The 20267-nt window shown below is 28.9% G+C and overlaps 4 protein-coding genes across 6 annotated transcripts; 2 read left to right on the top strand and 2 right to left on the bottom strand.

Moving 5' to 3' along the window:
- Window positions 1-1089: 1089 nt before the first annotated feature.
- On the bottom strand, window positions 1090-4320 carry LOC122630763 (transmembrane protein 8B-like). Its single transcript, XM_043815630.1, has 5 exons — window positions 4022-4320; window positions 3489-3766; window positions 2767-3399; window positions 1567-2419; window positions 1090-1440 (listed from the first exon to the last, which is right to left on the bottom strand). Exons 1-5 carry the CDS (start codon window positions 4198-4200, stop codon window positions 1278-1280), a joined length of 2106 nt encoding a protein of 701 aa, XP_043671565.1. The 5' UTR covers window positions 4201-4320; the 3' UTR covers window positions 1090-1277.
- A 4294-nt stretch (window positions 4321-8614) lies between these two features.
- Window positions 8615-13324, bottom strand: LOC122630478 (lon protease homolog, mitochondrial). 2 transcript variants are annotated; one of them, XM_043815002.1, is made up of 11 exons: window positions 12738-13324; window positions 12427-12654; window positions 12173-12348; window positions 11506-11804; window positions 11234-11425; window positions 10848-11152; window positions 10611-10750; window positions 10254-10536; window positions 9274-10177; window positions 8923-9190; window positions 8615-8817 (listed from the first exon to the last, which is right to left on the bottom strand). In XM_043815002.1, exons 1-10 carry the CDS (start codon window positions 12998-13000, stop codon window positions 8945-8947), a joined length of 3036 nt encoding a protein of 1011 aa, XP_043670937.1. In that variant the 5' UTR covers window positions 13001-13324; the 3' UTR covers window positions 8615-8817; window positions 8923-8944. The 2 variants fall into 2 exon arrangements, with proteins under 2 accessions (XP_043670937.1, XP_043670938.1); XM_043815003.1 differs by having other exon boundaries at window positions 11506-11753; window positions 12738-13323.
- A 666-nt stretch (window positions 13325-13990) lies between these two features.
- LOC122630572 lies at window positions 13991-15416 on the top strand. The gene is made up of 4 exons (XM_043815187.1): window positions 13991-14133; window positions 14218-14359; window positions 14443-14727; window positions 14816-15416. The coding sequence occupies exons 1-4, from the start codon at window positions 14055-14057 to the stop codon at window positions 14931-14933; spliced, it is 624 nt and encodes a 207-aa protein (XP_043671122.1). The 5' UTR covers window positions 13991-14054; the 3' UTR covers window positions 14934-15416.
- A 707-nt stretch (window positions 15417-16123) lies between these two features.
- LOC122630516 (tRNA (uracil-5-)-methyltransferase homolog A-like) lies at window positions 16124-20206 on the top strand. 2 transcript variants are annotated; one of them, XM_043815078.1, is made up of 10 exons: window positions 16124-16532; window positions 16651-17070; window positions 18115-18173; window positions 18274-18432; window positions 18529-18721; window positions 18817-18944; window positions 19026-19276; window positions 19346-19580; window positions 19656-19848; window positions 19938-20206. In XM_043815078.1, the coding sequence occupies exons 3-10, from the start codon at window positions 18153-18155 to the stop codon at window positions 20186-20188; spliced, it is 1431 nt and encodes a 476-aa protein (XP_043671013.1). In that variant the 5' UTR covers window positions 16124-16532; window positions 16651-17070; window positions 18115-18152; the 3' UTR covers window positions 20189-20206. The 2 variants fall into 2 exon arrangements, with proteins under 2 accessions (XP_043671013.1, XP_043671012.1); XM_043815077.1 differs by lacking the exons at window positions 16124-16532; window positions 16651-17070 and having other exon boundaries at window positions 17185-18190.
- Window positions 20207-20267: the final 61 nt, after the last annotated feature.

The raw sequence follows: 20267 nt of genomic DNA, 5'->3' as shown, positions 1-20267 counted from the left end.
GTGTGTGTGTGTGTGTGTGTGTGGGTAAAGAAACAGAGAGAGAAATTATATACATACAGTAAAGATGAAATGTTTTCTTGCCATGATATCGTATACAAAACTGTAACTTTTCGTGCATTGACTTGTGCACTGTAAATATTCCCTTTTTCTTTGGACATAAAGAAACTCAATATCATTAGGACAAGAAAATAGAATCGACTAGAGAATTTATAAATTTGAGAAATACTGATTAAAAATACATATTATACATGTACCCGTGATATATGTGTATATATATATATATATATATTTGTGTGTGTATGTATATATGTATATATATATATATATTTACATATATTTCTTTTTTCTTTGTAAATTCTTAGCTATCTATACTATATCCATGATATTGACTTATGAATGTACATATAGAATGCATTATGTATATGTACATTTGACAAAAAGTATACGAGCCTATACATATATAATATTATTATAATAAATAATATGTGTACGTGCGAGGTTTTGATTCCTACATGATGCAAATTAAATCTCTATCTCATATATATATAAATGATACATTGTATAAATCGTTATAAATATTTCAATAAAAAATGGTATCTTCCAATGTACAATACAATTTGAACGAATCTTAAGCCTTTCATTTATAATTCTAAATTACAATAATTCTATCTATCGGCGAAAAAAACAATTTATGTTCAATCTTACTGAGAAAGTCGTCGTAACAATATGACGTAATAAAATACTTAATAATATATAACAATATTGTTCTCTTTGTTCTTTTTTCTTTCTTTCTTTTTTTTTTTTTTTTTTTTTTTTTTTTTTTTTTTTTTTTTTTTTAATTACATATATTCTTTGTCATCGTTTTAATTGAAACTGATAAGACTTTTTTTATTTGCATCTTCGTTCGCAAATGCGAATATGCTAAATAATACTGTTAAGAAAATTGCTCCTTTTCATATATTATTGCATTTGTTAAATATTTTTTTGAATCTCTTATAGATAAATTTATGCGTTGTATATTCATAAATTATATATATACACTTCTTATGTGAAAAATGTAGCGTAATATTAATTTTATAAGAAATTTGTAAGATTATATATTATATCATATATTATATATTATAAGTAATTTATAAGAAATTTTTTTTGTATAATAATTATGATAATATACAATCGATCATAAAAAAAAATATTTCGCACGATAGTATATACGAGTATGTATGTCCATATTTACCATTTATACTCCCTGAATTCGATATAATTTTACTAAAACATATTTACTTCATGTAATGTCTTTTTGGCAATAAAAACATAACCGCAACAGCCACGCAAATATGCCATAAACTATGGACAATGTGATAATTACTACGTGTTTGTAAAAAGGCATAACAAACGAGACCCAAAGAGACTATGAGAAGGCCCGCCGGAAAGAAGACAGTTCTATTAATGAAAAAGAGAAAAATAAAATCACAATTATATTTAGAAATAAATGATGATCGTAAATAATTTGTTAACAAATCGTATAAAACGATATTCTATTGTAAAATTATGATGAGTTGTACAAACCTGTACACGCGCGAAGGATACCAAACAGTTTTTCTTCTTTTACATGTTAGTCCCCAAGAAAGTCCAACCAGAGAAGATCCAGTAATGGCGGGTAAAAGGAATACCCAGAGTGCGGTACGATCCATTTCTGAGCTCATAGCAAGAACAATAGCACCCATGATTTGGAAAAATGCTGTGAGCTTTGGTCCAAAGGAGGCCATAGCTACCAACGTAACCCAAATCGAAAGAAGAGCGTTGAAGAAGTCACAAAATTGTAATACGCTCAGTCGCATTATACAAATACTGTAAACTTCCTCTCCAGTTTCGCAAGCATGATAAAATATCGAGAAGAGCATAACAGCAGTGTAAACGATTGCTTCTGTAAAATATTCTCGACATATCGCCAGATATATCGAACCAATAAAAGCAAGATTGCTGATGGTTAACATCAGCAAACGTATGAGTATGTCTTTATTGCCGAGAACGTAAGTATCATCGGCACAATCAAAACCACGATATCCTTCGGTACAGTAACACGCTGAAAAAACGAAACCACCGCTCATATAGTGCATACATTTGCCATGTGAATTACAATGGCCTTCGATGCAAGGCAACGAAGATATACTGCTCTCTACTTGAACGGAACACGGTTTCATACATTTGCATTCTTTACAAATGGTACCGTTCAAACAATCCTTAGCGCAATTACATTTTCCATCGACGCAAAATGATTTTAAACTGACGTACCACCTTCCAGTTTCGGGGAATGGTATATGAATAATAGCCGGAGTTGTCTCGTTCACATATATATCTGCCCCAGTTATGTTCCGTGACCGTATGCAACTTCCACCGGCTGTGATATTTGAGTAATATCCTGAATAAACATTAATTGTTTACACATCCGTATATTGCTAATTATTCATTAGTAAACAAAAGCGTAGGAATAAAAGAGCTTTTAATAGATTATCAATTATAGCAAATATTATCATTTCAATAATAATTATCCGATCCATAACAAATGTCTTTTAAAGATTCCGGCTTACAAATATTAATATAATAAAGAATCATAAAAAACAATTCACATTTGTTATGGAGGTTAATCCATTAAAAATTAAAATATATGCAAGATATTATCGATCTCGTTTTAGAAAAAAAAAAAAACAAAATAAAAATAAAATAAATAAAATTAATTACGCAAAAGCTTATATAAATAAGACTGACCCAAGGTAATACAAGCTACGACGAAAACGTTCTTTTGATCCTTCTTATTATCGTCAAGCATATTTATGTTCACTGTCAATGTACCACCAATATCGTAGACACGAGCAATCTCGAAGTCAAGGACGGTAAGACCATCGCTGGTTAAATTGAAAGGCATTGATTTCGTATCGTTTTCACCTCGATGTTTGTACTCGAAAACAAAGAACTCCGGTAATGATTTTCTTATCAGACTTATGCTTTTAACTTGAGTGGAGTCGACCAATGAAGTATCGTTTTTGAAACGTAAAGAAATTTTCGTCATATTTCCGGATATTAAACGTAACATAACGTAATGTAATGCTTTTGAATAAGGTTTGAAAGAGACCAAAACGTTAGTGTCATTAACAATTCTGTCTATAAGATAATCTTGAGCAATAACATGAATTGCAAATTTACAATTGTTTTTATAAGATTGGTTCAATACAAGTATTACGTTTAGTAAATCGTTTGGCATAAAAATGTATCCTACAAAAGTATTTTTACTTTTGTTTAATTTAATTTCATATACGTTATTAAAATCTATTAAGGATACCATAGATGGCATCTCTATTAACAACTCAGCATCGAGTACAGTATCACATGATGCACCAAGACCTAAATAAATGTAATTTAATCGTCATTGATAATTAAATCGAATATATAAATATACATGTATGTATGAGAAAGGTAATAATAATATTCACCTTGTTGCTTGATCTTGTCGCTATTAGGATCGGTCCAAGATCGAAAAGCAATTATGTACCAGTCACCGGGTATTGGAGAATCGATATTGATCATATGCTCGTCACCATTGCTTTGCATATTTAAAGCATAGTATTTGCGTCTTCGTTTCATAAGTTTTGCCTCGATAATCGATCCGTCTGGACGAACTAATGGTAGACTACCGGATTTCAAATACAATGAAACATTTCTCGGAGAACATTTACCTATTCCGCCGATTTTTTCTTCTTTTATCATAAATCTAATAAAAAATAATAAGACATAATAGATCTGTATGTGTATATGCGTGTACTTTATGTCAAATATTATTTATTTTTAGATAATTTATTTCAATGGTATCTAGATATTCAATTTAATTATATATAGAATTTACATATAATAGAGTTTTATAAAAATAAGCAAGGAATTTGGATGTAACTCGTCTTCAAAAAAAAAAAGAAAGAAGCAAAAAAAGAAATATATACATATATATAAATTAATATGAATAAAATCTTACTTGAATCCCGCGGTAATCGAATACTCTGGTACATCGAAATGAATGATCGAAATATACCGATAACCATAGAAATCGTCCAATACGTTGAACGGTTGTGAAGCTATTCTCTTTAATTTGACACATGATCCTTCTTGTATCGTAAAACTCCATATTAATAGAACGATTAAATTTAATGGCATATTTTAAATCTTCACATACATCACTTAAAGATAGAGTTAACTGCAATACGATAAGGAATCCACATTGATCAACAATAAGTTTTCTTTTTTTTTTTTTTTTTAAGTTTTAATATCAAGTTTCTGAAAAAAAAAAGAAAAAGAAAAAAAAAAGAAAAAGATAAATTAATCTTCTTTTAATCAATTTAACTTGAGTTATGGAAAAAAAGAAAAGACACAAAAAATATTAATTATATCGATCAGAAAATACAAATGGAATTATGAATTATAATTACTAAGTAAGAAAAGTACAATTTTATTTATAAACATAACTATATCGAACGTAATAGATCGATCGATAATGTACATGCACGTTAAGTAATTTGAAAATTTGTATTGGGAATCCGTAAATAGATAAGTCTTATCTTCCTGCAAAACAAACAATAAACGCGATAGGACGAGAACGTTTTCTTGCAACGATAACTAAGTAAATAAAAAGTGATATAAAAGGTAAAAATTTTCTAGACTTTTTTTAAATTTGCCTTTACTATCATTAATATCACATATAGCAAATTGATTTCTGATAACGAGGAAAAAAAAAAAAAGAAAAAGAAATACTCCTATGTAATTATTTAATAATCTCGACAAAATCGAAATATGTTTATTTTATATCGAAAAAAAAAAAAAAAATGGAATTCTTACAATCGTAATATAATTCCCTCGTATGTTCGATGTAACTCTGCTTTGTAACTCCACGACTTGACGCTGAATGAAATACATAGTTCAGTTTGATAGGAAGAACGCGTCGCGAAAGACTTCTTAACCATAATATATGTAGTTTAACTTGAAAATTACACATATCCAATGCGCGCACGCATACACATATACACACACCAACTATTAAACCGTTCTTCTCTTAGTATTTCACGCCTACGAAGTTAAATAAAATAGCAAGAAGGACGATTATAGAACGGATATGCTTAATTTTCTGAATTTCTTCATGCGAGAATATCAATGAGATAAAACGAAATGAAAAAGAAGAAAAGAAGAAATATAAAGAACAAAAAAAAAAAGAAAGAGAAAAAGTATGCTTTAACTAAATAAACAGGGAAGAGTTGTGTAATACCGACCACAGTTTATACAGTTATATCGATCATAGCCAGTTCTTGCTTTTTTCATTAAATATTAACACTTTTTTCAAATAATGCAAGTAAATATCACAATTCTCTATAAAATATATCGGAATCACGTTATTTATTCTATTATTATCGATACTTTAAAATATCAAACGTATACATTGAATGTATTGCGTACTTGTTGTTAGAGTAATTGCATGACTCCCCCACCCCGTACCAGTTATAAAGTATTCTAATTGATTTCTAACTTAACACGTTTGGAGATGCTTGCTTATTGAAAGATAAATAGTTACAGTGAATCATGTGTATATTTTTTTCTCAAAACGTTTCAATTTTACAAGATTATTTTTATAGATCCACGCATGTGTATGTGTCTATATATATAGAGAGATGCACATACACACACACACACACACACACACACACATATTATAGGGAAATTTTTGTTACCAGATTTTTTGATAGATATTCGAATAGATGAGATATTAATGATACAATATATTATCGACTACATTTATAAGGAATAAAAAATCTTTCTTCGATTCTATTTCATTGTTTTCGAAAGTATATATACATGCTTGTATATATATGTGTGTGTGTATGTGTATACATGTGCGCGTATAGAAATTGTTGTTATCAGATTTTTTAATACTTGAACAAATGAGATATCAACGAGACAACTAGATTTATGACGATTACAAAATCTTTATTACCGTTTATCTAATTTTCATTAAATGAATTTATTCATTTCAAAGTCACTGACCCTTGACCCTCTGCACAGATTCGATGCAACGATATATGCGATAAGTTTTAATAACCGAATGAAAATCTTTCTAGACTGTAACTCTCGTAATGTATAGCAAACAATTTTTAATATACTTTACATGCGTTTGTAATTAAATTAAAAAAAAAAAAAAAAAAAAAGTGTATGGCTTATGAAAAGAATATTGTCTTTAAATGATAAATATATATTTTTTCTAATGAGATCGTTAATTAATCGTGAAATAAAATGAAAATGAAAGGAATTGATATAAATAGATATTAACAATACCTTTTGTAATAAAATCCTCGATTACAAATAGTTGACAGTCACAGTGATTGACATTGATTGTTCGAATTCGCCGAATTTACTACCATATGAATCAGCCACTAGCAACAAGTGTTCCACAACACAACTGTCACATGAAAAAAAGATAAAGTATCTCGGTGTTTGATTGGTTGATTCTCATTGACCAATCAAACGTCGCGCGAGAATTTTCTACCCCTTTGCATTTACCCGGTGTTTAAAGGCACGACTACCGTGGGTCAATGTTTTTGAGAATGTTAGTCTAACCACAAGAAGTAGACGAATTTTCACGGACGAATACTTTGATAGAAAATGGCTTGCTCTTCTCAGCTTTCGAAATTTGGGTCATTCAATAAAAAAAAAAAAAAAAAAAAGAAAAAATTGAACAAAAGAGAGAGAAAGATAGATAGATAGAGAGAAAGAGAAAGACAGAGAGAGGAATAGAGAGAGAGAGAGAGAGAGAGAGAGAGAGAGAGAGAGAGAGAGAGAGAGAGAGAGAGAGAGAGAGAGAGAGAGAGAGATAAAGAAAAAGAGAAAACAAACGTACATATAACGTTTATGTATATGTTTACTTACAGTTCTCTTCTATTTTCGCGCGCGTATACTTCGTGTATCTTGACGTAGAAAACACACACATAAATGTAGTATCCACGTAATATCCGTAGAGAAACATGAAACTGTAATACGTCGAATGGAACTCTTCGTTCGTAATTGTGGTCTCATTGATAGCGACACTTTGTAAAACAAGAACAGCAAATAACCAAAACAGAAACAAATGACGTTAACTATGCGGTTATCTTTCTCGAACGACGTTTCTGCTAGCCAGTAATAGTAAGATCTTTGTACGAAGGACATCGATAAGATCGATAGTGTGATACCTATACGTACCTATATTCACCATTACACGTAATACGTATTACATGCGTTCGTTATTTCTTCTAACGACCTTTCCTCTTCCTCATTTTCCTTCTTCCTTTTTTTTTTTTGTTTTCTCTCTTTTAATATTCCTTCATTTCGCGTGATTCACGTCGCGGCTGATCGGCTAAAGGGATAACGTTTCTTTAAGCGGCAGGGGTTATATTTATTGATCATTTTCAACCTCGCTTACTTTGCAACTGTCACAGTTTTTATATACTTCAATATAATTCTCTTTTTCGAGAAATTTGCATCAAATTTATTCTATATCTGTATAGCCTTTATTTGTTCTAAGATTTGGAAACACAAATGGAGACATCTTGCCTCAATTTGAGGATTGTCTGTTTTTCTTTCTTTTCTTTTTTACTTGTTTTTCTCTCTTTGTCAATATTTGTCAAATAACTTTTAATTTATTTCATACTATATTACTCATATTTATTTCATTATATATGTTTATTAATCCAGATAATAAATTAATCCAACAACAGCATTATTTTATTTCTCTTAATTATATAATAGATTTATATAAATTAATGATATAGCTATATCCCTGATGTATGCTACGAAAAATATATCAATTGTAATATTTTATACATTATATACATGTCGATATATATATATATATATATATATATATATATATATATATAGTTTAGTTTGAAAATATATGTTTATTCTTAACAGAAATGTAATAAAAATCTTCCATATTCGAATAAATTATCAAAGCTGATATTATAATGAGATAAATAATGATATAATAAAAAAAAATATGTTAGACAAATTAGCAAATGTTTTAAACTTAAAAGTAATATCTTCTATTTAATAAATTGTATATCATCAATGAAATTGAAATTAAGTAATTATGGAAATATAATTAAATTCAAAATTCACTCGTACTAAAGATATTAAATTGTTCAGTAATCATATTAAAAGAATAATCCAAGTATTGCCAAATGTTATAATTCATAAATTCCATTATATTTGAAAATTTATAAATTTGTACAAAATGAAAACACTTATTTAGCAAATATATTAAGATAAATCAATCTTTTTAAAAATTTTAATTATATATATTTCTATTGTTAACCCTTGAATTATATTCTCTCATACCTACTTTAATAAAATTGAAAATATATTTAAAATTAATTTTGGCTTCTCAAGACAAATATTATTCAATAGTTATTTTGATAATAACTACTATCATACTTACTTTTTAACTGTTCTTGAAAAATATTATACATCGTGTTTAATATTGTTAATTACTACACTGATCTTTGTGTAGAATGTTACGTTCGTTAAATGAATATTAATTATAAAAATATATAATGAAACATAAACTGTTTTCTATAATTATACTATCTGACAGTACATAACAATATAGAAAAATTCTGTCACATTTTACAGTTTTTATACATGTTTTTCAATAGCATTTAAAAATGAAGTAAAAATGACCAATTCAACTGTCTTGTGTACGACTAACTTAGCAGCCTCCATTATCAGTGAATATATCCAACTTTCAATACACTGCAATTTTGCATTCAGGTTAGAGAAATTATAACAAATATATGACTTCTTATAAATAATAATAATTAAGAATATATAAGATGATTAAATATATAAAATACAAACCTATATATAATAAAGTATATTTTCATAAAGAATCCTGTTTACCAATTAGAGGTGCTGGTTGTTCGGATGATATATGAATATTGGAAAATGTTTCATCATTACTAAGGGTTGGAGCTTTTTGTCCTTCTAGAAAACATATACGATAAATGTCTTCAAATGTTGAAGCAAAATGAACCTCAAGACCATCGGTTATATATTTTGGAAGATCATTGAAATCTTTCTTATTTTCCTCCGGTAATATTACGCACGTAACACCTACTCTTTTTGCCTGAAAATATAAATAACAGATAACAGAAGATCATTCTGTTGCACGCACATAAACATTTTAATAGATTAAATTATTTTATTTACCGCAATTGTCTTTTCTTTAATACCACCAACAGGGAGAACTTTTCCTATTAAACTAAGTTCTCCTGTCATAGCAACATCTTGTCTAATAGCTTGATTTTTAGCAAGAGAAATTAATGCTGTTGCAATAGTTACACCTGCACTTGGTCCATCTTTTGGAGTAGCTCCTTCAGGAACGTGTAAATGTATATGAGAATCATATAAAAATGTGTTTGATGGATCTACATTTTTTAAAAAGTTCTTAGCTACTGTCATTGCTATATGTATCGATTCTTTCATAACTTCTCCTAAATGGCCAGTTGATTCACATGTACCCTCCATCTTGTTTGTATTCGTAGGTTTTCGAATAGCAGTTTCGATAAACAATGTAGAACCTCCCATGGCAGTCCATGCAAGACCCATGACTACACCTGGAGGTGTAATTTCATACATTCTGTCTTGTGTAAATACAGGTTTTCCTACAAAGTCATGTAAATTGCTTGCAGTTACATCAACTTTGTCTATTTCTTTCTTAACGACTTTGAAAGCCACTTTACGGTGAATTTTTTCTATATGTTTCTGAAGATTTCTAACTCCTGACTCTCGACAATAATATTTAATCAAAGATGTAAGTGAATTGTCTTGCATAGTAATATGTGAATCGTTAAGCCCGCTATCACTCATAGCCTGTGGTATTAAATATTGTTTAGCAATTGCGAGTTTTTCTTCTGCTACATAACCGGACATCTCGATCATTTCCATTCGATCTCTAAGAGGTTCTGGGATAGTATCAACCACATTCGCCGTACATATAAACAAAACTTTTGATAGGTCAACTGCAACGTCCAAATAATGATCTAAGAAATTTGCATTTTGTTCTGGATCCAACATTTCTAAAAGGGCAGAAGCAGGGTCTCCTTGATGTCCCCTATTAATCATATATGTAAATTATTATGCGTTTCGACAAATTTATAATAAAATGTTTATGTCGTTGAAGTACACACTTTCCAATTTTATCTACTTCGTCTATCAGCACTAATGGATTTTCAGTTTGGGTCTTTTTTAAGCACTGAATAACTTTGCCAGGCATGGCACCTACATATGTTCTTCTGTGTCCTTTAATTTCTGCCACATCTGTCATTCCTCCAACGCTAAATCTGAAATACTCTCTGTTAAGTGCTCGAGCTATCGATTTAGCTATAGATGTTTTTCCTACTCCAGGAGGACCATGGAAACACAATATTTTTCCCTGAGTTGAACCTTTCAATTGACTGACAGCAATAAATTCTGAAAGATAAAACAAGGTGTATGTAAAATTTTTTTGCTACAACTTCTTAGACAAAAATGTCAAACGATTATACCAAGAATCCTTTTTTTTATATCTTCCATTCCATAGTGATCTTCATCTAAAATTTCTACAGCTTGTTGCAAATTTAAATTTTCTGGACTAGTTACACCCCAAGGCATTGAAGTTAACCAATCTAAATAGTTCCTTGTAACACTGGATGTGAAGAAAACAAAATAAATATTGAATGTTATAATAGATATAAAAAAAAATGTCTAAAAATTATTAAAAAGTTATTTTCGAAAGTACTCACTTAAATTCACTACTATGACTTTCTAAAAAACTTAATTTATTTAATTCTTCATCTAATACATCCATAACAGGTTTAGGAACTGTTTTTTGTCTTATTTTCTCTCTATACTTTTCTTCTATTGCATCTTTGTCATCCTTTTCTAAACCTAGTTCTTTCTTAATGACCTTTAACTGTTCATGCAGTATGTATTTTCTATGTTGTTGTTTTACTTTTTCCTCAACTTCCCTACCAATCTTTTGTTGTAATTTACTTAATTCATACTCCTTTTTGAGCAGTGCAAGCGATAATCTTAATCTTTTAAGAATCTGTGTTTATGAGAAAAAAGAAATTAATTATATATCACAAGATATTTATATTATTTAATACATATTAAAGGATATACTTACATCCATTTCTTCTAGCACTTGCTGCAGTTCTTGTGCATCTGCTCCTGTTAAAGCAGCACCCAAATCACTCAGGTAAACTGGATTGTCGACCACTCTTTGTCCTTGATGAAGCATTTGTTGCAGAGATTCTCGGTACAATGGATTCATACTTATGATATCTCTAATAGTTTTAATTAATTCTTGTGTAAGTGCCTATGAATCATAAACTTGGATATTTATAAAGTTGTATATATAGAGAGTTATAAATATTTTATAAATATTGTTACAATCACCTTAATTTCTTCTGTTTGTCTAAATTTTTCATGCGTAACATTTACAACTTCTACCATTAAAATTGGCTGAGATTCTGATGTCGTGGATTCGGTAGAGGGTTCTGTTTGTTTTTCTTCCATTAATGGTTTATTCGATATAATATTTTCTGCGCTTGAATTATCTAATTTTTCTAACGGACCAGATGTCTTTTCTGACTTTTTACGTAATGCTGTTCTACGGCTCACTTTACCAGCAGTCATTGAATCGTCTACAGGGACGTTAATTGTTGTATTTAATAGTGGAAACGTCAGTTTCATCTCTGCATAAGATAGGCAGATTTATATTTGCAATAAAATAAAAAATTAATCTTCTTGCACAAGTATTAATTTTGGCAGAAAGAAAAAAAAATATAATTAATTGAATTAATTTTACAGTAATATTTTTATACTTCAAAAATATATGTCATTTGGTATAAGATAATTACACAATAGTTTGTTATAACTATTTTTATGATAGTACTTTAACTATAACACATTTTAAAAACTATTGAAGATATAGGTACAATACTGTAAATAAATGTAAATAAAGTATCATAAAATAAATGAACTATTTTGTCTTTCTTGCTGTTATATCATCTTTGAACTTGGCTTTATGAATAAATATTATCTTTTATATCTATATTCTTACCATGCACTGGTTGTATAGCAGCAACATCTTCTAGAATTTGTCCAACAATTTTAATTCTTCGGTGTGCCATTATTACAAGTCTTAAGCGATTTCCTAAATCTTGTACTTCGTGAATTTGTGCAAATGTACCAACAGAATAGATATCATCAATATTTTGTACAATCTCTGCTTCATTTCTATATGAAAATAATAACTATTAAATGATCATACATATTATTGATGATTTTATAAATTATTGTCAAAATAATATTTACTCTTCGGTCTTCTTTAAAAATATTCCGACATAAGGCTGATTTAATTTAACCTTCCTACGTATTAAATCGATAAGAATAGGATTAGAAAGTTCTATAAGCTTGATAAACCTAGGAAAAACAGGATTTCTACTGATTGCGATAACAGGTACATGAGGCCATACTTCTGGTACAACCACTGTAGCAGGTAAAGTAGCTGAATAGTCCTCTGATTGCTCTGGATCATTATCGCTAAAAGATTATTATATTGTAACATGTTTTTATAGTCTTATCAATTTTGGAAATGTTAAGTATATAATAAGGAATATACATACTTTGGAGGATCTCTATCAGATTTCTTAGTTGAAAATAATTTAATAGATGTAACAGCTGCACACTGTCTATGATTTCGAATATTTCGACTTAATATTCCAAGTTTTTGATTAGAAAGTTCTGTTCGAGGAAATTGCGGTTTAATATAAACCGGTAATGTATTATATGTTTCAAGACGATGATTTCTGTAAAACGATCGACTAATCGTTGCATTATGACGAAATACTGGTAATAATTTACTCTTAAATGTCGTAACACACCGCATTCTTTTATATTTCCTTCTTCACAATTTTAATATATCTTTTCCGTAGGCTTAATATATAACAGATACAGCATTGAAAGAGGTTATGAGTCTATGTGATGAAATCTAACATGAATTTACATGTACCAACTAACCTCAAATTTGTTTTAATAGACTGATTGATTGTGTTAATGAACCCTGCTGTTTTATGGTTCTATTTTGTAGCTTATATTTATCAATTATATAGATAATATTCTGTTTTCTTTATTCATTTGTTTCATCGAATGGTCTGTTAACGTTTATTTTATTAAAAGCGTGTGAATCGAGCATAAATCATTGTGCAGGTACTTCTGCGCATTTTGCTTCCGAGTGACAGAAAAGGACATACAGAGAGAAAGAGAGAGAGAGAAAGAGAGAGAGAGGGAGAGAGAGAGAGAAAGAAAGAGAGAGAAAGGGAGAGAGAGAAAGAAGAGGGAAAGAGAGAGAGAGAGAGAGAGAGAGAGAGAGAGAGAGAGAGAGAGAGAGAAAGAAAGAAAGAGAGAAAAAGAAACTCGAATTTCATTTATAAAAAATTTATTTTTTTGAAATATTGGTATGATTGATGACGACTAATTATAATCAATATATATACATTTATAAATTGTTATAAATACGTTATTTTTAATAAAATTAATTAAATAATCAAAATGTTTCTACATTCAAGTTTGCAAAATTTACGCGCGTTTATTTTGATTGGTTCTAATCTAAGTTTAGAACATTTTTTCTCAGTTAACTACGACGATCTTCATAAAATTTGGGTATTGCTTCCTTTCTAACAATAATTGTATAATGGATAATAGATACATAGATTTGATACTTTCAATGATTATGTAACTTTTTTTATTTCTTATTCATTTTTGACTATATCTTTTTTATTAAGCTATCACTTATTTTTTTATATTATATTTGAAATATTTGTGTTATATTTAAAATTTTAGTACATTAATTTTCATAATTTAGTGATGTAATATTAAGAATTGAAGTAACAATCGAAGAAGTTTCATCTGTTATTCTGGTTATTAATTTGTACAAATGACAAATGAACTCGTATGAATCTATATCATCAAAAACAAAGGCTTCTACCATGGATCCGGAAAAATTAAATTCCATCTGTTCAAGTATTTATATTCTAAATATTTATATTAATCATTTCTACAATTATTCTGTATAATTTTTATTCAGAAGAAACTTATTTTCATTAGGGATCATATGTTCTCCCGCCATTACTCGACAAAATTTATCTCATAAATCTTTGATACAACCAATGTTAGAAAACAAAAATGATGAAGATGACACTCATTTTTTTGAAACTTTAAAGAATAAAATTAAAACTAGTCCGTTAAAGTAATAGTGTTTGATAACCAGATAAAACGTTAATATAATTTTTCTTACAAAATAATATATATCTATCTATTCTTATGCAACAGATGTTTAAAATCTAAATACGTATTTAAAAAGCCATATGGAACAAGAAAAAGGAAGCATAAATTTAATGAAGAAAGTAAAGATGCAATAAAACGTTTTAAAGAAGATATGGAAAATAAAAATCAAGTAGAAGTTGATGCTATTAATCTTCATCCGGAAACAGAAGAACTTCATTCTGAAACAAAAGAAATATGTAAAGATAATTCGATATCGTCTAATTATAAAAACGATGTCTTAAAATCTATAGATACGAACGTGGATAATAATGAATCTTACGCGTTAAAAAGGTATATTTTTTACATATTTCAAATATATATTATATACTTCAAATATTCAATGACATATAATTAACAATTAATATATTTTTACCTTTAGAGATTTTACTTTGATCTTTCAATCGGGTACAGCATTTGATAATGACGAAAATCATGAATCTAGGTTCGTTGAACGTACCGATGTAAATAATACTGACAATAATAATATATTTTTATAAATGAATAGCGTGTATATCTGTAATAATGTTGTTTAAACGTTTTATTCGAATAAACAAGTTTATTTTAGAATAAAACTTACGTATGTTAGTTCTTGTTACAATAAAAATTAGTTAAACATCACATATTTATATATATGTAATCGCACATGGAATATAAAATAATTTTAACTTGATATATAAGAAAATTCTATGCTCCAAGTCGTTCTTAATCGGCAATGTAAACAACAATGAACACGCGACTACGTTCGATATTATTCTTTTGTACTTCGACGAGTAAATATTATAGCTTTCTTTGTCCTAAACAGTCTGAAGGTAGACACCAAACAAATGCCATTGTAATCGTCGAAATTCCAATTCATTTATTTTAATAATTATTTATTTCAATTATTTTATGCTTTTTAAAGGAATTACTTATAATACGTATACGTATATATGCTATTATTACATAATTTAATTTATTAATAATCGTATTAAGAAAAATTATAATAATGAATTGGACATAATTTTTTATAATATTCTTTGTTTAAACATTATATAGCCTGTACATAATACGCAATAAATATAAAATTATTTTAATGTAATATTCTCTTGTTCATTAGATCTCTCTTCTTAGTTTACAATTAATGCCAATGAAAATCAATAACCGAATGATTTTGTTACTCATCAGTGTAATGTACTTTGTATTCCATCGACGAAACGTCAATACCCTCAACTGTCTTTCTTAATTATTAGAATAATATAATTTTGCGTTCGATCGAAAAAAAATCAAAACTCTTTTTTTTCATATAGATGTTTTTAAATAATATATATCTTTGTTAATTTTATAATTATTTAAATAAAATATGGCGTACAGGAAGTAGGGTGGTATAACTAAATAGACTTTAAACGAAAATCTATTTGCTTAAACGTTAAGTAACTAGCAACACGTATTATAAATAAAAGAATTATAATTTAATATCTCAATAACTTTACGTTTTAAACTTCCAATTATTGTTTACAACCGATATTAATAAAAGCGAACATTCAGTTGACTTTGTTGGTTATAAGGTTAGTATACTTTTGCGTTCCGTCGAAGAAACATCGATACTCTCCCTTTCCGTACGGGTGATCATAAATGATCTATATTTTCAATAATTTCGTCATTATTTAAACAATATATAATGTAAAAATAATACAATACATTAAATAGTGCAGTAGAGACAGTGCCAATCGCCAAAAAATTCATCTTCAATTCATTATACTTCATTTTGGGGTAGGGTGCTCATCATGTGAAGATTTCACCCTTTGCGGATGGGTGGTGGCAAAGAGCCGCCCAAGCCTTTGTACCGTTGCCGACATGATCGGCAAATAGACGCCCAAGCCCTTCGTCGTTTCGGATTTGTATTGTAAAACAATTTATATTTATTTATTATTCGAAAGAAAAAATTCGAAAAAGATAATTAATTAATACGTATCACGTTTTTTTCTTTTTGAAAAAAGATTCAAGCTTTTTATATTTTTTCAATTAAATATATTAATATATTTTTACACAATTTTGCTTGTCCATTGAGTTCGTCCGCAAAGGGTTAAACGACAGAAACCCATTCAACGAAGAGTAAAGTAAGTAATTTTCTAAAGTGAGTATATTTTTCTATTAAACATCTTTTTAATAATTTCAACTATTTTTTATTATAATAATGATACTAATGACTCTGTTTTAATTTTTTTTTTGTTCTAGAATATCATTGCAGTCGTGCGTGATGCAATCATAAAATCGAGTGTTCATATCGCTAAAATAATAACCAAAAAGTCGCGAAATAGAAGCAGTGTTTGCTTGTTGGCGGTTCGGGATTTACAAGAAAAATAAATATCCATCGACTGCGTACAATGCAGTCATTAAAGTCAGTATTTGTCCGTAAAGTCTTTTCTCTTTTCAACAGTCGCACAGGCTGTATTTATAAAAGCCAGTAAAATTTTGAGAAGTAAATTCAGTGATCGTTCGTTAATAAATAATTAGAGTCAGTGCATCATTAAAGAGGACTTCAACCAACTTCGATGTCAACCTACCTCATATTCAACCATCTACGAATCATCCACCCTCAATTTCGACCTAAATCGCGGACGAGTGTTTTGGAGCCATCGCAGAACTTCCTAAGTAGTAAGTAAATTTTTAAGTCCCTTCTCGATTCAATCATGTCAAGGATAAAAGGTCCGAATCGGCACGAGTGATTGGTCATAATTAATTAATATAAATAAAGTTCCTTTGGAGATGTATTCGTGAAGATAAAACATTTTTTGATATTATTGATTGAATGATTTTACCGACTGAATAATTTTACCGACTGAATGATATTACCGACAGTTTGACTTTATCGACCGACTTATATTACCGATTGAATGATTTTATCGACGGGACGATTGTACTCTTATATAGTATAGAGAATAAATTTATCCCTAGAATACGTGGCGCTCCTGGTTAAACTATATACGTTTCTGGATTGATTTTTCATTCTATGGTGTCCAAGATTTTATCATAGCGATATTCCATCATGTCGAATAGAATGTTTCTGCACGTTTATTGCCTGGTGTGAAATTTTAGATAAAGTGTGCAAATTATTTACAATAACGTATTCAATATAAATATCTTATTATTTTAAATTGTGTGTTCTTGGATTATATTTTGTCGATACCTTTATGAGGAAAAAAAAAAATACGTTTCTTGCAAAAAATTAGTTTTTAAAGAATGCGGCATGGTGATTTAACCTCAAAGTATTTACTCGAAGCGCTTCTAGATAATTGATAAAAGGAATTTATTGAGCATATCAAAATTAAATGAAAGAACATTTTTCAACGGAACAAATTTACTTATATATAAAAAGACGGTGTTAAATTTGTGAGATTGAACGATCACAACCTGTTATATGATTTTTAGTACTTGATAATTGTTAAATTTAACAATGACTGATTCTGAAACAAAGCAACCTCCAGTGGAGGATATAACGGAAAAAAGTGAAAACGATCCATATGCGTATCTCGAAAGAGATAATTTCACATCAGAAAAGTTTAAAATTGAAGTGCGTGGGTTGCCTAAATATTATGGAATCGGAGAGTTTAAAAAGTTGTTGAACGAAAAGCTTGATTTACAAACTTGCAAGGTAAAACCACCAAAACAATCTAGTGGTTGGCTGTATGTTTGTTTCAGAAACGAAGAATGTCGTCAACGAGCTATTTCGACTTTAAATGGAATTTTATGGAAAAACTGTAAGCTTTCTGCGCAGGTATTCTCATCTTGTTTCTTATCTGTTAAAAATTTGACAAATTTTATTCTTTCTTGAATATTGATTGTCACTGTGTTATATAGATTGCTAAACCTGCTCCAGATCCTTTTGTAAAAAGAAAATTAGAAGAAAATAAAACCAATAAAAAATTAAAAAATGAACTTCATGATCCAGATATATCAGCTATGGATAGAGTTAAATTTACAACAACTCCTCTTTGGAATATGCCTTATTCGAGTCAAGTAAGAGAATATCAATTTGTTTAGTAAATATTGTTTAGGAAGATATGGAATGTTCTATAACATGTAAATACTGGAATATCTGTGGTAATATTTCAGCTTGAATTCAAGCAAAATGAAATGAGATCTGTATTAATGAAAATCGGCCAAAAAATGCTTGAAGGAAATACCCATTTGTCCGAGTGGATCAATTCGCAAAAGAAATTATATGAAAATTTGCCTTGTGAATTAAAACCTATTCTACATGCTCAAAGTACAGAAGCTTACAGAAACAAATGTGAATTTACAATTGGTAAATGAATGATGCTGCATCTCTTCAAATCTTTTTTAAGGAAATTGTATATTTGCGTGAATAAATTATAATTGAATATCTTGATTATATTTCAGGTAAGAATATAGAAGGTGATAAAGTTATAATCGGATTTAGATTGTCTAGTTACGCTGCTGGTTGCACAGCAGTAGGTCCTATCGACGATCTTTGTCACATTCCTAAAAATATGAAAACTGCAGTAAAAGTAATATATTTTATTTTGGATTTCAATATTCTAATTTAATTCTTTGATATGTAAAATAATTTTAATATACCTATTCTATAGGCATTAGAAGAATTTGTACAAAATTCTGGATTAGAACCTTTCAATCCGGTAGATCACAGTGGGTATTGGAAACAAGTTACTGCTAGAACTAGTCGTCTCGATCAGTTAATGTTAATAGTAGGAATAAATCCTCAAGATTTGGCCACTGAAAAGTTAAAAGAGTTACAAAATCAATTGAAAGAATTTTTTGAATCTGGAAAAGGATCCACCATAGACGTTACATCACTTTATTTTCAAACAATGGAAAACAAGTATGTTATTATTAAAATGCGAAGTGATTATGATTGTCATTCTTCAATTTTTGTACTTTCGTTTTCTAGAAGTGTCGGTAGTGAATCTAGAAATCTTCTGCAACATATAAATGGAACCGAATATATTGAAGAAACTTTGTTAGAAAAGAAATTTCGCATATCACCACAAGCCTTTTTTCAAGTAAATACATTAGGTGCTGAAGTTTTATATAAAGCAGCTATCGATATGGCAGAACCAACTAATGATACTACATTATTGGATATTTGTAGTGGAACTGGAACTATAGGTTTATCTTTCTCAAAGGTATTTCAATATGTTGCATAGTTAATAAAACACAACAAGTTTCATTCTTCACTGATATAATTTTTCTTGCTGTAGCATTGCGGTGAAGTGTTAGGAGTAGAAGTGGTATCCGATGCTATTAAAGATGCAAAACAAAATGCTCTTCAGAATGGTGTTACTAATTGTGAATTTTTTGTTGGTAAAGCAGAAGATATTTTATATCCTATTATTCAGAGGGCAACAAAATCTCGTATTGTAGCTGTGGTTGATCCACCAAGGGCTGGTATACGTACGTAAGAAAGAATATGCTAAAAAAAAAAAAAAAAATGTAGATGTAGAATAATATATTTAAGTAATTTTACACATATTTATTTTTAGATCAAAAAACATTATTGACGTTACGTAAAACAAGAAAATTGACAAGATTAGTTTATATATCTTGTGATCCTCGAGCAGCTATGAGAAATTTAATAGATCTCTCAAGACCAAGATCGAAACAATATTGTGGAGAACCTTTCGTACCGATAAAAGCTATTGCTGTGGATATGTTTCCTCATACAAAACATTGTGAACTAATAATATGTCTTGAAAGATTATCCGAAGTAACAAACTCAAACGTTAATTCGTAAAAGTTAAGTTATTCTTAAAAGTTAGTCAAATTAAATTTTTTTACTATTGTTTATAAAATATTTATATTTAACATTTATA

This window comes from Vespula pensylvanica, chromosome 7 (genome assembly GCF_014466175.1).
Source record: "Vespula pensylvanica isolate Volc-1 chromosome 7, ASM1446617v1, whole genome shotgun sequence".
Lineage (NCBI taxonomy): Eukaryota > Metazoa > Arthropoda > Insecta > Hymenoptera > Vespidae > Vespula > Vespula pensylvanica.
Note: the sequence above shows the minus strand (reverse complement) of the source record. Positions and strands in the feature narration are given on the sequence as shown.